The sequence below is a fragment of the Carica papaya genome, chromosome 2, assembly GCF_054855325.1.
Source record: "Carica papaya isolate Zhongbai chromosome 2, ASM5485532v1, whole genome shotgun sequence".
In the NCBI taxonomy this organism is placed as follows: Eukaryota; Viridiplantae; Streptophyta; class Magnoliopsida; order Brassicales; family Caricaceae; genus Carica; species Carica papaya.
In genome coordinates, this window is record NC_142310.1 from 34000190 (window position 1) to 34016736 (window position 16547).

The window sequence follows — 16547 nt, forward strand, 5'->3', positions numbered from 1 at the left end:
TCTCCTTCAAAGATCCCCACTTCCTTGGATGTGTATCACTTGAGCTTGAACTTGAAGATGCATTTGTTGACGGGCTAAATGGATTAGAAGGGTCTGAATTATTACCATTATATTCACCGGAGCTGCTGGAGTATTACATACATCATCACGAGCTTCAAATAATTCTGGACAGCCCTGTTTCTCATGCCAACTCTACTGATTTTTCTCATCAAACACAACATTACGACTAATAATTAATTTTTTAGTGATAGGATCATAAAAACGGTACCCTTTTGTTTCATCGCTATAACTCACAAATATGCATTTGACACTATTTTTATCAACTTTGTGTCTTTTTTGAGAAGGAATATGAACATAAGAAATACTTTGAAGTGGGTTACCTTTGGCTTCCATCCATTCCAAGCTTCAAAAGGTGTTTGATTTTGCAAGGCTGACGTAGGGCTCCGATTGAGAAGATAAGCAGCCGTGTGAACAGCTTCAGCCCAAAAACATCTTGGAAGAGCTTTTGCACTCAGCATGCACTTTGCCATCTCCACTAGATTTCTATTCTTTAGCTCTGCCACACCGTTTTGTTGAGGTATGTAACTAGCTGTCAATTGTCTCTTGATGCCACAATATTCACAAAAATAATTAAACTCAGTTGAAATAAATTAACCTCCTCGATTAGTTCTAAAAATCTTCAAAGTATTCCCACTTTGCTTCTCAACATAATTCTCAAATTTCTTAAAGATAGGCAAAGTGACAGGTTTTTCTTTCACAAAATAAACCGAAATCATCCTGCTGTAATCATCAACAAACACTATAAAGTATAAGCTGTTATTTAAAGAGGGAATTCTCATAGGCCCGCACAAATCGGCATGAACTAACTCAATGGGACTTGATACTCTTCTTTCCAATCTTTTTGGAAATGCATCTCGATGTTGTTTTCCAAACATACAACTTTCACACATCTTATTCACATGCTGAATCATAGGTAAACCATGTTGAGGAAAAGTAACGTGAAACAGACAAAACAAAGAAAGAAGAAAAGTAAAATAAAGTTCTGATGCTTAGTTGTTATATTACTTACTGAAAAAAAATTGAGTACATAAAGACCACGTAGAGGTGCTTTTTAAATAGGCTTACATCAGAACTTATCCAATATATATCTCGGACTATTTATCATCTGCTTCTAGCTTGAATATTGGAAACAAACTCTATATTACCACTATACTCGGTCAAACAAATCTAAACAAAGACAAGGTCAAATTTTGAATCATTCTTCAACACTCCCCCTTGATTCAAAGCTGCAGATGCCAAACAATCTTCTGAAGCAGCAGAATTTTTCTTTGAGTAATGCTTTTGTCAGCATATCAGCTAGTTGTTCTTCGGTACTGCAGTACTTCAATGATATCTCATCCTTTTCTACTAAATCACGAATGAAATGATAGCAAATATCAATATGCTTTGTTTTGCTGTGGAATGTTGGATTCTTTGCCATAGAGATAGTTGCCTTGTTCTCACAACATATATCTGTTGCTCCCTTCTGCTTTTGTTGAAGATCTGCTAATACTCTCCTTTGCCAGATAGCTTGACAAGCTGCTGAAGTTGCTGCAACATACTCAGCTTCTGAAGTTGACAATGCAATTGTAGCTTGTTTTTTTGAACTCCAAGTGATCACCCCTGATCCTAGAGTGAAAACATTAGTTGAAACACTCCATCTAATCATCCAGCGAACTTGCCCAATCGCTATCCGTATACCCACACAACCTGAAATTAGAAACTTTAGAATACCAAATGCCATATTCTAAGGTTCCAGCAATATATCTTAAGACCCTTTTTGCTGTTCCATAATGAACCTTTGAAGGTTGTTGCATAAATCTGGAAATAACACCAGTAGGAAATACAATATCGGATCTAGTGTGAGTTAGATAAATTAAACCTCCAACCAAGCTTCTAAATCGCCTAGCACCTGCCATCTCTTCCCCATCTTCTTGCTGCAACTTTTCATTGATATTCATAGGTGTAGCTGCAGGCTTGCAATTAAGCATGCCAAATTTGTTGAGAAGATTCCTGGCATATTTCCTTTGTGAAATAAAAATACCATCTTCAGCTTGATAGACTTCAAGACCAAGGAAATAATGTAATAAATCCATATCTGACATCTCAGACTCATTCATCATTTGAGATTTAAACTCATCCACAAGCAAAGTAGAAGAACTAATATAAATGATGTCATCAACGTAAAGACAGACAATGATTAAATCATTTTTTCCTTCCATTTTTTACATACAAAGTGGGTTCATTTTCACTTCTCATGTATCCCTTCTTCTGAAAATATCCATCAATCTTGCCATACCATGCTCGAGGGGCCTGCTTCAATCCATACAATGCCTTTTTCAGTTTGTACACCTTTGTCTTATTGCCCTTCTTTATGAAACCTTCTGGTTGTACTACATAGACCTCCTCTTGCAAATTTTCATTTAAGAATGCTGACTTGACATCGAATTGATAAACAGACCGTTGCAATTGTGCAGCTAATGCTAAAACAAGCCTCACCGTTTCAAACCGTGCTACCGGAGAGAATTTCTTCAAAATCTACACCATATTGTTGTGCATAACCTTTTGCCACAAGACGAGCTTTGTGCTTTTGTATGCTTCCATCTGTGGCAAATTTTGTCTTGCACACCCACTTTAAGCCAATTGCATTTTTGCCTTCCGGTAAGTCAACCATCTCCCATGTTCTATCTTTTTCTATTTTTGTTATTTCTTCCACCATTGCTTTCTGCCATTCTTCTTTTTCAGCTGCTTCTCCATAATATGTAGGATCTGAAACAGCAAGAGCAAACTGACAGGAAGTAAAAAAGTCATCAGCATATTTAAGATCTGGATTTCTAACTCTTGTTGATCTTCTTAATGGAATTGGTACTGCAGAAGACTCTTCAAGAGTTGCTGATGCTGTTGCATTGCTAGCTTGTGGACTTGTAGGAGTTGACTCTTGTCTTTCATCTGAAGGAACTTCAATGGACATAGGAATCTCCTGTTGTATCTGCTCTTCACTCCAATCCCAGCTCACATTTTCATCAAATATTACATCCCTTATCAAAATCTTGTCACTAAAGGGGTTATACAATCCATATGCCTTGGATTGAGTACAATAACCAATAAAAATGCATTTTTCTGATTTTTCATCAAGTTTCTGACGAGCTTGAGAATTTATCAAAGCATAAGCAACACATCCAAACACTCGTAAATGACTTACATTTGGTTTCCTTCCATACCAAGCTTCATATGGAGTTTGATTCAAGACAGCCCTTGTTGGTGAGAGATTCAATACATAGACGGATGTTGCTATAGCTTCTGCCCAAAACTGGTTTGAAAGTTTCATTGCTTGCAACAATGACCTTTGAATCGCTCTGAAATTCCTTCTGCAAAATTGACCATGCTTCTTTTGACGTGTTTGCTGCTGAAATCTGTGAGAATATAGTGGACTGCTTGTTGTAGGATAAACAATGCCTTGGCATCTCTCTTTCTGGTTTCTTTCAGTCTCACCTCTTCTTCTTCACTGGGTTCAAACATTTCAATAAACCCATATTCTACCAGATCCCATAGCTCTTGCGATCTGAGCAACGTCTTAATTTTGATACTCCACCACTCATATTTCTCACAATTGAAAATGGGTAGGAGTGGTTGAGAAGAAGAAAATCCAGCTGCTGCCATTCTCATATAACTCTGGCACACTTGCTAACCCGAAGACCAATAAAGCTCTGATACCAAATTTGTTGAGGAAAAGTAACGTGAAACTGACCAAACAAAGGAAGAAGAGGAGTAAAATGAAGTTCTGAAGCTTAGTTTTGTTATGTAACTTACTGAAAAAAAATTGAATACATAAAGACTACGTAGAGGTGCCTTTTATATAGGCTTACATCAGAACTTATCCAACATATATCTCGGACTATTTATTATCTGCTTCTAGCTTGAATAGTGGAAACAAACTCCATCTTACCACCATACTCGGTCAAACTAATTTAAACAAAAACAAGGTCAAATTTTGAATTATTCTTCAACAAACCATCCACCAAAGCTTGATTAGACAAAGATTTCAAGCGGTTAAAGTTTAAATGCCCATACCTGTGGTGCCATAACCAATCATTATCATCCAAGGAGACTGCAAGTGCTTGATCTTTGCACTCCAAATAGAGAGGAAACATATTGTTACGAGTCATAGACATCTTGAACAGCAAATGCTTCTTAGTTTTATCAGAAAAACAGCATGTCATATCCTCAAAAACAAGTGCATACCCTTCTCTTAGAAATTGCCTCACACTCAATAAGTTTGAATCTAAATCAGGTACATAAAAAACATCTTTAATGTAGCTCAAATGATTAAAATTTACCTTGACAGTCCCTTTTCCACATGCTTCACGAAGCATACCATCTCCCATCTTCACCCGCTTCTTGATTGTCTTATCTAAGCTGATGAAAGCATTCAAATCTGCTGTCAATTATTACTGCAGCCGCTGTCCACATACCAAATATTTGACAAACCTTTATTTCCAGCAACATAAGCCATAAACAAGCTTTCAATCTCATCTTCTTTTTCCTTCTCTTCCGTAAATTTTGCTTGTTCAACTTTAAGTCGACAAAACCTTTCAATATGACCAATTTTCTTACAATAAAAATATTGTGGCTTCTGATTTTGGGTTCCACCATTATTCTTGGTATCTTGGCTGCGATTATAGCTTCCACGTCCACCACCTTGACCACCTCTACCTCCTCTTCGTCCATGGCCAGCATAGCCACCTCCCCCTTGTTTACTACTTTGACTCATTAGGATTTTTAGAAAAATGCATCTTTATTGTGAAATGCATTTTCAGCATCACGCTCTTCACGTTTGCTCAGCCTATCTTCATGAGATTGCAATGAGCCAAGCAATTCATGAGTTGTTAGTTGACTCAAATCTTTGGATTCTTCTATGGCAGCCACTATGTGATCATATTTCTTTGGAAGACTTCGCAGCACTTTCTCAACAACCTTTTGCTCCGATAGTTGATCACCATATTTACGTATTTGGATAACAACCTCCAGTATTTTGCAAAAATAGGTCTCCATAGTCTCACCATCCTTCATGGAGAACTCCTCAAATTGTCTTCTAAGTGTTTGCAATTTAACGGATTGAACCTTGACAGTCCCCCTATAGGCCATTTGTAGTGTATTCCATGCATCTTGTGACCTTGCTGCAGCTGCGATTCGTGAAAAGATGCTGTCATCAACAGCGTGTTGAATAAAAAAGAGACCTTTAGCATCTTTCTTCTTGGATTTTTTAAGAACTTCAGCTGAAACACCTGCTTCATTGTAGCCATTCTCAACCAGCTCCCACAAGTCCTGAGAAATGAAGAAAGTCTTCATTTTTATACTCCATAATCATTTCCTTTGAACAATGGTAGTGAAGGAAGGGTTGAACTCATGCCCATGGAGTTATTTGCTGTCTCCTAAATAAACTGGTTCTGATAACAGATGTTAACTTTAAACTGGTTAGGAATAAACAAAGGAACTTCTCTACTTGATTGCAAAATCAAGAGAGGCAAAGCAACAACTTAGAGACTTCATTCAGGACTTTTATCAAACAAGTAGTGAGCAGAAAAAAGAAATGCTGAAGAACTGATCTAATTTTATTATTTCCAGCCATTTTTATACACCAAAGTTGCAACTAAAAACCCACAAAATCAGCAGCTAAATACTGATAAACACATCCCTAAAATATCTACCACTTACTCACTATCCATAAGATTAGGACAATTAATTTAGATAAACTGAAAACATAAAAGAGCATGTGATTACATAAAGAAAACATGTGACTTACTAGTTTCTGCATTATATTTAACATTTTGAACTGCAAAATTGCTGAATGTCTTATGTTGTTTTTCTTGTTTTATTTGCTAATTTTGCAGTTATGTAAATCTTTTCCTCTTTTTTGATTTGCTCTTTTAACGTTATTTGTGTTATTTGGTGCAATCTTTTTTCTTAGTCTAAATTTTTAGCGGCATTAAACATTTTGAACTAAGAAGTTTTGGTACTACAACCACATTCAAAAAATATTATATGTGATAGTTGAAATCCATATAGTTAAGGGATCAAGTTAAACTACTAATAACATGAATTTAAACTTTTGAGTGCCAGTAGCTTGAATCCATAAAGTTATTAGATCAGTAATTCTCGGACTTGGGGTATTGGAAAACCAACTAGCTTGTTAACTCTAGTTTGGAGCATGTTGGACTTTATGGATATTGGATTATAATTTGTGATTGCGATATGTGCTTTTGATAAGAATATTAAAGATTTTAGTAATGGAGATTGTGATACTCTAATCCATGTCAAAATGTATGATATGTGATTATCACACTGCATGCGAGGTCAGATATCACATATTACCAACAATTTGAGTTTAAACTTTTAAGATCAATATTTTTAGGTTCAAAAAGTTGTTGAACTGATAGTTCTTGGGCTGGAGACTTACAATTTATTGTTTCAACTAGCAGAGAGTTCATTACTGATGCTAAAATACTGAAAAGAAGCAATCACTCTACGAAAAATAGTGGCAGTTCCTAAACTGTTCAATTAGTTTTCTTCTGATGAATTTTGTATTGTCAGTTTAGTGGCAATTTCGAAATTCCCACCTACTGTTTTCATATTAACTGCCGCTATCAGACCTTAAAAACCACTGAAAATTCTCCTTTTGTGCACTGTATAATGATTATCAATAAACCTTATTTGATTTTGCTGGATATGCGTGCAGCACTTCCTTCTAAATATATTGTCTACTTTTGAACTTAAGTTAAGCCAACTTCATAATTTTCTTAGCAGGTTTTAAACAGACATAATTTTTTTCCCTGTATTATGTAGATTGCAGCCTATCAGGGAAGGAAAATATCATTTGCAGTTGAAGGTAACATCTTAATATCATTAAAAACTGTAAAGTTTCTCAATTCATGAACCAATAACAATGGCAAAAAAAAAACTGATTGCTCCAGATCCTTAGAGGATTAAATGGAGATAGAGAATAAAAGAAATTAATGCAACGTAAAAACAAATTAATGATATTAAAAGCCATTTCTATCACCCCATTATTGCAGAACAATCAACAATGGTCAAGAAAGGGTTTCTCCTCTTTCATACCTTCACTCCGATATCATAGAATCAATCTATCTTGTTGTGCCACTAATGAGGAGAGGAAGATAAGTATCTAAAAATTTTTATTGACATCAACTGATCTTACTTTGGAGTAATATTTCTGAGGATGATGATCTCAAAGAACCTTAGCAGTTAAGTTTTTCCTCGGGATTATTTTATTACTCCAGACATGATCTTGAAAATAATCCAATTGAAATAATATTTGAGCAAGTTTTTCCCTTGTATAACAGTGTAAGATCTTGAAATTAAAGTGTTTCCGTTGGACGAATCATTAGAAAAAGGAAACACATTAATCATGAATATCAAATAAATACCAATAAATCACTGTACTTTTGTACAAAGAACATTTAACAATGGCTAAGGGAGGGTTTGTCCTGTTTTTCTACATTCTTTCTGTTCTAGTTGTCTGTATGAGCCTTTCTTATGGCGCCAACAATGAGGAGAGAACGGCAAGTGTGTATGATTTTTTTTTTCTTTTCGCTTTCGTTCATAACACATGACCTAAAATGTTACTTAGACTACTATTGATGGTGGTGGTGATGATGATGATGTAGGCACATATTGTGTACATGGGATCACTTCCTAAGGGCCAGTACTTTCCAGCAGCTCACCATGTTACCATGCTCCAAGATGTTGTTGGGGCCAGGTGAAATATTTGAATCTTACTTCTTGCATATTTGTAATCATCTATATATATATATATATATGTTGGGTGACTCTGTCCAATATCATATAATTCTGGGTTAGAACTTAACATGGTATCTGAGCTTATCTACTTCATAGTTTGGTTCTATCTGCGCTTGTTCTCTTATGTACACCCTGTCTGAGGGGTGCTAGAAATGTAATACTACATCAACCAAATATGAGAATTTGTAATGGCTTGTGTGCTTGTCTAGCCATTTTATTTTGGATTACAATCTAACTCTAGTAATTTCTTTTTACTTTCTTTAAATTTATATGTTTTAATTTTTTTTTTCTTTTGCTAGCTTCGAAGAAAATCTATTGATTCGAAGTTACAGAAGGAGTTTCAATGGATTTTCAGCCATGATCACTGATTCTGAGAGAAAGAAGCTGGCCGGTGAGTGTTGCAAATGCCTTTCTGTCCAAAAAAATTCAAAAACATGATTGAATCATGGTGATGACAGTATGTGTAACATTTATATTTAAACTTTGATCTTTGCAGCAATGAAAGGAGTAGTTTCAGTTTTTCCAAGTAGAATTTATCAGCTCCACACAACAAGATCTTGGGGTTTCATGGGGTTCAATGAAACTACTGATCAGAAGCTGCACGATCCAAAAAAAGAGAGTGAGGTTATCATCGGTGTTATTGACACTGGAATCTGGCCTGAATCAGAAAGCTTCAGTAATGGAGATCTTGGTCCAGCTCCAAAGAAGTGGAAGGGTGCATGTAATGGTGGAAGCAACTTCACTTGCAACCAGTGAGTTTGACTCCTATATTTTCTGAAGTAAATTAACTGATTTTTCAAAGGTTAAAATTTTTTTTGAAGGTTAATTCTGTCTTACAGCAAGCTTATTGGAGCACGGTATTATACCACAGATTCTGCAAGGGATAGTAATGGCCATGGATCTCATACTGCATCTACAGCAGCAGGGAATGCAGTAAAGAATGTAAGTTTTTACGGACTGGCTCAAGGTACTGCAACAGGAGGGGTTCCATTTTCGAGGATTGCTGCCTATAAAGTTTGCGATGAAAGTGGGTGTAGCTCACAGGCCATCTTGGCTGCTTTCGACGATGCTATTGCTGATGGAGTTGATGTCATATCAATTTCAATAGGACCAGCAAATCCGGATGACCTGATCGAAGATGCTATTTCCATTGGTGCTTTTCATGCAATGACAAATGGAATTTTGACAGTACAGTCAGCAGGAAATTCTGGTCCAGCCAGTTTTTCAGTGGTTAGCACAGCGCCATGGATTCTTACTGTTGCAGCAAGCACCATTGATCGTGCATTCTTCGACAAAGTTATTCTTGGAAATGGAGAGATTTTAGTTGTATGTATCAATAAATCTCTTCCTTATTGACCTGTGTGATTTTCTGTGAACTTTTGTTAATGATTGGCTCGCTACAAACAGGGAAAATCAATTAATTCTTTTAGTATAAAAGGAGAAAAAAATCATTTGATCTATGGAAAAGATGTCAGTTCGAACTGCCCTCCTGAGTCTGCAGGGTAGGTTTTAGATAAATCATTTCAACTTCAGGGCTAGTCGATTGCTATTAGTATGCTAATGAAGTTTGAAACTTTTACTTCTGATGAATTTCAGGATGTGCGAGGAAGGATGTTTGGATAGTGATTTAGTTAAGCGAAAAATTGTTGTCTGTGATCAGAAGAAGGGATTTGCTGTTGTTCAGAAAGCTGGAGGTGTGGGAGCAGTTCTTAAAGATATGATAGTATCTGAGAACATTACTTCGGTTTTTTCATTACCAGCATCAGCTTTAGTACCTGATAACTACGAAAAAGTCAAGTCGTATCTTCAAACAAATGGGTATGGATAGCAATACTGTTTGCCATTTATGTATTTACTTTCTAGCTTTCCTTCAGATAAGTCATTCTTTATCCATGTTTTACAGCTCTGTAGCAGAAATACTGAAAAGTGAGACTAGAGAAGATACAAATGCTCCTGTTGTGGCTTCCTTTTCTTCGCGTGGGCCAAATCTTATTGCTGAAGACATTTTAAAGGTAGTTACCATCTATAGTCTATACCTCTCAGAGCTCTTGTCTCTTCATTCTTCTGTATTGGAGTTTTATTAATTTGAAGCTTTAATGCAACGCAGCCAGATTTAACCGCTCCAGGGGTAACTATCTTAGCTGCTTTTTCACCTCTTGCTTCACCCTCAGGTGATCCTTCGGATAATCGTCGTGTAAATTACAATATATTATCCGGCACCTCCATGTCTTGCCCCCATACTTCTGGAGTAGCTGCTTATGTGAAAGCCTTTCACCCTGATTGGTCTCCTTCAGCTGTCAAATCTGCTATAATGACAACTGGTTTTCTTCTATCTCCTAACTTCCCAATCTACAGAACTACATTCTTCTTTGTAAATTTCAGGATTTGGTGTTTTTTGGTGGCCCAATTAACAATACTTTTCCTTTTCTATTGTAGCCTGGCAAATGACACCTCCTAACAATGCAGATGCTGAGCTCGCCTATGGATCTGGTCATATCAATCCATTACAATCTGCTGATCCTGGGCTTGTATATGAAACTCGTGAACAGGATTACATACAAATGCTTTGTGACTTGGGCTATGGTTCGAGGCTCGGACAAATAGCAGGGGGAAATAGCACTTGTCCTGAGAATAAATCATTTGTTAGGGATCTTAACTATCCTTCAATGGCTTCCAGGATTATCAAACCAGAAGAGCCATTTACCATTACTTTTCATCGAACTGTTACAAATGTTGGCCATGGAAGCTCCGTTTACAAAGTAACCATCTCCTCAAATACAAATGTTAATATAACAGTGGTGCCTCAAGCTCTCTCTTTCAAGTCCTTGAATGAGAAAAAGTCTTTCGAAGTTACTGTTGATGGAAATAATTTGGAATCTCCAGTATCTGCATCTTTGGTCTGGTCTGATGATTTTGGTCACAAAGTGAGGAGTCCCATTGTTCTGTACGCCTGGTCGTGATTAGAATGTTTCTAGTTTCATTAGCAACCCTATTGCCTATCAAGCTGCAATCTGTTACAATAATTCTCACACTTTAGACCTTTGTAATATTCTTAAATTGCTAATAAAAAAATTCTCTTCTTTTCCACATAATTTCTCACTCCATTTTTTGAACTTCAAAATAGCTGAATGTGTTATATTGTGCTGTTTGTTTACTTAGTTTTTGGCTTTGCCTTCTTCTGCTGGTGTATTGTTAACTATACTTATGGGCTCTCTGTTATGTTTCCTTGTTAATCTTAATAAATTGCAATTACTTTCCAAAAAATAAAACCTCTGCAGTAATGTAAATCTTTTTCTCTTTGTTAATTTGTTCTTTTAAGGTTATTGATGTTATATGGTGCAATCTTTTTTTCTAGTGTAAACTTTTTAGCGACATTGAACATTTTGAACTCTATAGTTTTGGTATTCCGGCCGACATTGAAAAGATATGATAATGATAGTTAAAATCTATAAAATCAAGGGTTAAGTCAAACTATTAAAAACTTAAATTTAAACTTTAGAGTGCGAAGACTTTAGATCTAAAAAATTATTAGATCAATGATTCTTGGGCTTTGGACATTTTTTTTCTTCGTACAACTGGTATTAGAAAACATGCCAGCTTGTTGACTCCAGTTTGGTGCGATGTTGGACTTTTGTGGACATTGAATTACAATTTGTGATTTGGACATGTACTCTTGATAAGAATATTGAAGATTCCAATGGTAGAGATTGTGATATTCTAATTCTGTGTCACAAAAATATTATACATGATTATAGATATGCAGGTCTGATATTACATATTAGCAATAATTTGAGTTTAAACTTTTGAGATCAGGATTTTTAGATCCAAAAAATTATTGAACTAATGGTTCTTGGGCCGGAGACTTACAATCTAGTGTTTCAACGAGCAGAACGTTCCTTACTGACACTAAAATTCTGAAAAACTGTAATCACTCTATGAAAATAGCGGCAGTTTCTAAACTGCTCTAGCCTACCTTAAAAACCCCAGCTACAGTTTTCATGTTAACTGCTCTAGCCTACCTTAAAAACCACTGAAAAATTTCCTTTTGTGCACTGCATAATGATTATTTATAAATCTTATTTGATTTTGCGAGATATGCATGCAGCACTTCCTTCTAAATACACTGTCTACTTTTGAACTTAAATTAAGCCAACTTTATAATTTTCTTAGCAGGTTCTGAAAATATATAAACTTTTTACCCCCGTATTATTAGGTTTCAGCCTGTCAGGGAAGGAAAAGATGATTTGCAGTTTCAGGTAACATCTTAATATAGTTAAAAATTGTAAAGTTTCTCAATTCATGAACCAAAAATAGTGGAAAAAAATTAATTGCTCCAGATCCTTAGAGGATTAAATGGAAATAGAAAATGAAACAAATTAATGCAACTTAAAAACATATTAATGGTACTAAAAAAACATTTGTATCACCCCATTGTTGCAGAAAAATCAACGATGGTCAATAAAGGTTTGTTCCTGTTTCATACCTTCTCTGTGTTATCATACTTGAAATCAATCTATCTTGTCGTGCCACTGACGAGGATAGGAAGATAAGAATCTAAAGATTTTTATAATGAAATCAAATAAATACCGTGTCAAATTACTTCATTGTTGATTGCTTATGCACCATCAATAATGGCTAAGCAGGATTTTGTCCTTCTTAAGTTTCTTTCTGTTCTAATTCTTGGCATTAGTCTATCCTATGGTACTGCTAATGAGGATAGAAAGGTAAGTTTCTATGCATATTTTTTTCTTTTTTTTTTTTTCGTCGTCACAGATAAGAGAATGTTACGAGATTAGCTGGCTCGGGTAATATGATGATGATGCAGGTTCATATTGTGTACATGGGATCACTTCCCAATGGCAGGTACTCTCTGGAAGCTCACCATTCTACCATGCTTCAAGACATTGTTGGGGCCAGGTGAAATCCTTGAATCTAATTAGTTCTAGTTGTATCTTTCACTTTCTTTAATTTTTTATATTGTTTTAATGTTTTTCATGTTTCACCAATTTTGAAGAAAATATATTGACAAGAAGTTACAAGAGTTTTAGTGAGATTTTCAGCCAAGATCACTGATTCTGAGAGACAGAAGCTGGCTGGTCAGCGCTGCAAATTCGTTTCTTTTCTAAGAAAATTCAGCACATAGCTTGATCATGGGTGATAATTACAAATTAGAACTTTTTTTATATTTAAACTTTGAATGTCCTTGCAGCAATGAAAGGAGTAGTCTCAGTTTTTTCGAACAGAATTTATCAGCTCCACACAACAAGATCTTGGGGCTTCATGGGATTCAATAAGACAACTGATCACAGGCTCTGTAATCGAAGAAAAGAAAGGGAGCTTATAGTTGGTGTTATGGACAATGGAATCTGGCCTGAATCACAAAGCTTCAACGATAAAGGTTTTCGTCCTCCCCTGAAGAAGTGGAAGGGTGCTTGTAAGGGTGGAAAAAATTTCACTTGTAACAAGTAAGTTTTACTCTTGTATATCTTCTGAATAATGTGTGTTAAGAGATCGTTTACAGTCACTTTATAATCTTGAAAATACATAATCTTACAGCAAGACTATTGGAGCGTGATATTATATTACAGATTCAGTAAGGGATACTGATGGTCATGGATCTCATACTGCTTCTACGGCAGCTGGAAACCAAGTGAGAAATGTAAGTTTTCATGGCCTGGCTCAAGGTACTGCAAGAGGAGGTGTCCCTTCTGCAAGAATTGCTGCGTATAAAGTTTGCAACGGGACAAAATGTTATGCAGATGTTATCTTGACTGCTTTTGATGACGCTATTGCTGATGGAGCTGATGTTATATCAATTTCCATAGGAGGGAACAGTGCATTTGCTTTTACTGATGATCCTATTGCAACTGACGCATTTTATGCAATGACAACAGGAATTACAACAGTACAGTCTGCTGGAAATTCTGGTCCGGACAGATTTTCAGTAGTAAGTGTGGCACCATGGATTCTTTCTGTTGCAGCAGCCACCACTTGATCATTCATTCATTGATAAAGTTGTTCTTGGAAATGGAAAGACTTTAGTAGTATGTATCAATAAATCTCTTCCTTCTTAACCTGTGTAATTTTCTGCAGACTGTACTTCATTTTTGTGGAACTATATTCACCTTCCTAATTATATATGTTAATGATTGTTTCAATACAAACAGAGTAAACCAATTAACTCTTTTAGTCTACAAGGAGTAAAATATCCCTTGATACATGGGAAAAATGTAACCAAGAACTGCTCTGCTGAAAGTGGAAAGTAAGTCATATTTAGGTGTTATTATATCATTTCAAAGAGCTTTTCTTGACGGTGAAGTAAGAATCTTTCATTTTTTTCACGTTTCAGGATGTGCAGTGAAGGATGTGTGAACAGTGCTTTAGTGAAGGGAAAAATTGTGCTGTGTGATACAGAGGAGGGATCCTTCGTTGCTCGTAGAGCTGGAGGTGTGGGATCAATACTTGTTGACCTGAATTCTGAGAAGGTTTCCGACATATACTCTTTACCGGTATCAGTTTTACTACCTGATGACTATGAAAGAGTCAAGACATACCTAAAAGCAGCAAAGTAGAGATGTTAATACCGGGTGTCATTTGTAGATTTTACTTGCTAGATTTTAGTGTTCCTCATTTAGGTAATTCATTGTTGTGACATTTTAACAGTAAACCTGTAGCAGATATACTTAAAAGTGAGACCATAAAAAATTCGATTGCTCCAGTCGATGCTTTCTTTTCTTCGTGTGGCCAAACTCTATATTGCCCAACATTATAAAGGTGCTTACTTCAGATTGCCTATATACCTATCCAGCTTCCATGTTTTCATCTCTCAATAACTTCTAGCTTTTGTTGATATAAAACTTTGATGCATTAATGCAGCCAGATTTAACAGCTCCAGGGGTGGATATCTTGGCAGCCTATTCACCTCTTGCTTCAATCACAGGTGATCATTTATTAGACAACCAGTGAGTAAATTACAATATATTGTCTGGAACATCCATGGCTTGCCCTTGTGTTTCCGGGGCTGCTGCTTATGTCGAGACATTTCATCCCCCTTAGTCTCCTTCAGCAATCAAATCTGCTCTAATGACAATTGGTTTTCTTCCATCTCCTAATTTCCGCCTCCATTGCATCCTTTTGTTTGCCAATTCATGTTTCTTGCTCAACAAGTTACTAATATTTTCCCTTTTTCTTGTAGCTTGGAAAATGACACCTTTCAAAGATGCTGATGCTGAATTTGCTTACGGATCTGGACATATCAATTCTTTACAAGCTGTTGATCCCGGCCTAATATACGAAGGTGGTAAAGAGGATTATATAAAAATTCTTTATTCTTCGGGCTACAATTTGAGTCAGATCAAACAATTAGCAGGAGACAATAGCACTTGTCCTAAAAGGGCTGATCATGAGTCATTAGTCAGTAGTCTAAACTATCCTTCAATGACTATCAAGATTGCTGAACCATGAAAGCCATTTAGGATAGTTTTTCATCAAACTGTCACAAATGTTGGCTGCACAAACACCATTTATAAAGCACTCATCTCCTCATATCCAAATGTTAATTTCAAAGTGGTGCCTCGAGTTCTCTCTTTCAAGGTTAAGGTTTCTGCAAAAGAAATTGAAAAAGCCAAAGTCTGAATCTTTGGTCTGGGTCGATAATTTCGGTCACAAAGTAAGGAGTCCAATTGTTGTGTACTGAATTTTATAAAAGGGTTGCCACAAATAATTTTTATTAAAAATAAAATTAAAATTAATGCGTTAGTATTTATTTTCTTTAAATCCATGCTTTCGTTGAGTAACTACAAAATCAATTAGAGTGCTACTTAAGCATTATAATTAAATAGTAACTATAATTTTTTCTCATACTAAGAGTGTTTTTAATTAGGTAACAGTAAAAATTATAATTATTATAATAGTGCAATTTTAATATAGAATTCAAGTAGATATTTTTAGTTTCAGTAAAATTTTAATTTTATCATTTTAGTTTTAGTCAAATTTTTAATTACATATATACTGGAATTACGACAAGTAAAACAATTTTAGTTTGATTATTAATACAACTGGAACAAATCAGTTTTAATTTTAATAAAACTTGTAGCTATATTAATGGGAATTTTCGTAACAAAATACATGACATTCGTGCTTCTTTGTTTCATGGTTGGGTCGTGTTTGAACTTTGTGAAATTTGCTCTGAACTCGACCAGTTATTATTCCTAGTGAACTCTACCTTGTAACATATTGTACAAATACACATCATAAATGAAATCACAACTTTTGATAGAAAAGAAATAACAATATACCTGAAAATTTATGTAGTCAAAGTTCAAAATGGTGTTTGGTAAATTTGCAAGAGATAAAAATTCCATCAGAAATAAAACATATTCCTATTTGGTTAGGGTATTTGTTCAAATCCTCCTTTAAATACATAGAATCCTTAAATAAATGGAAAAAATAATGAAATATCAGAGTAATTCAGTTTGCTGGTCTGTATACATAAGACCAAGACCAAGACCATTTTATAACCCATTAGTTAATAGGTTAATGTGAATGACTTGACTTGACTTTGTCAAATTGGGTATGAGGAATGATATTCTGATCAACCCAGAATGTCATAAATTGGCTTTGTAAAATTTACTAATAAATTTTTATTACTTTTGGAAACATAACATTTTCTCTATTAACAGTTTTAAGTA

At 35.4% G+C, this 16547-nt stretch overlaps 2 protein-coding genes and 1 pseudogene across 2 annotated transcripts; 2 read left to right on the forward strand and 1 right to left on the reverse strand.

Moving 5' to 3' along the window:
- Nucleotides 1–3515: 3515 nt before the first annotated feature.
- Nucleotides 3516–5456, reverse strand: LOC148268994 (uncharacterized). Its single transcript, XM_088214282.1, has one exon. The coding sequence runs from the start codon at nt 5386–5388 to the stop codon at nt 4819–4821; it is 570 nt and encodes a 189-aa protein (XP_088070408.1). The 5' UTR covers nt 5389–5456; the 3' UTR covers nt 3516–4818.
- A 2067-nt stretch (nt 5457–7523) lies between these two features.
- On the forward strand, nt 7524–10822 carry LOC110812092 (subtilisin-like protease SBT4.13). Its single transcript, XM_088212285.1, has 10 exons — nt 7524–7619; nt 7725–7816; nt 8157–8248; nt 8354–8609; nt 8697–9183; nt 9265–9359; nt 9454–9675; nt 9710–9907; nt 9949–10178; nt 10294–10822. Exons 1-10 carry the CDS (start codon nt 7524–7526, stop codon nt 10815–10817), a joined length of 2292 nt encoding a protein of 763 aa, XP_088068411.1. The 3' UTR covers nt 10818–10822.
- A 1666-nt stretch (nt 10823–12488) lies between these two features.
- Nucleotides 12489–15321, forward strand: LOC110812094 (subtilisin-like protease SBT4.3; annotated as a pseudogene).
- Nucleotides 15322–16547: the final 1226 nt, after the last annotated feature.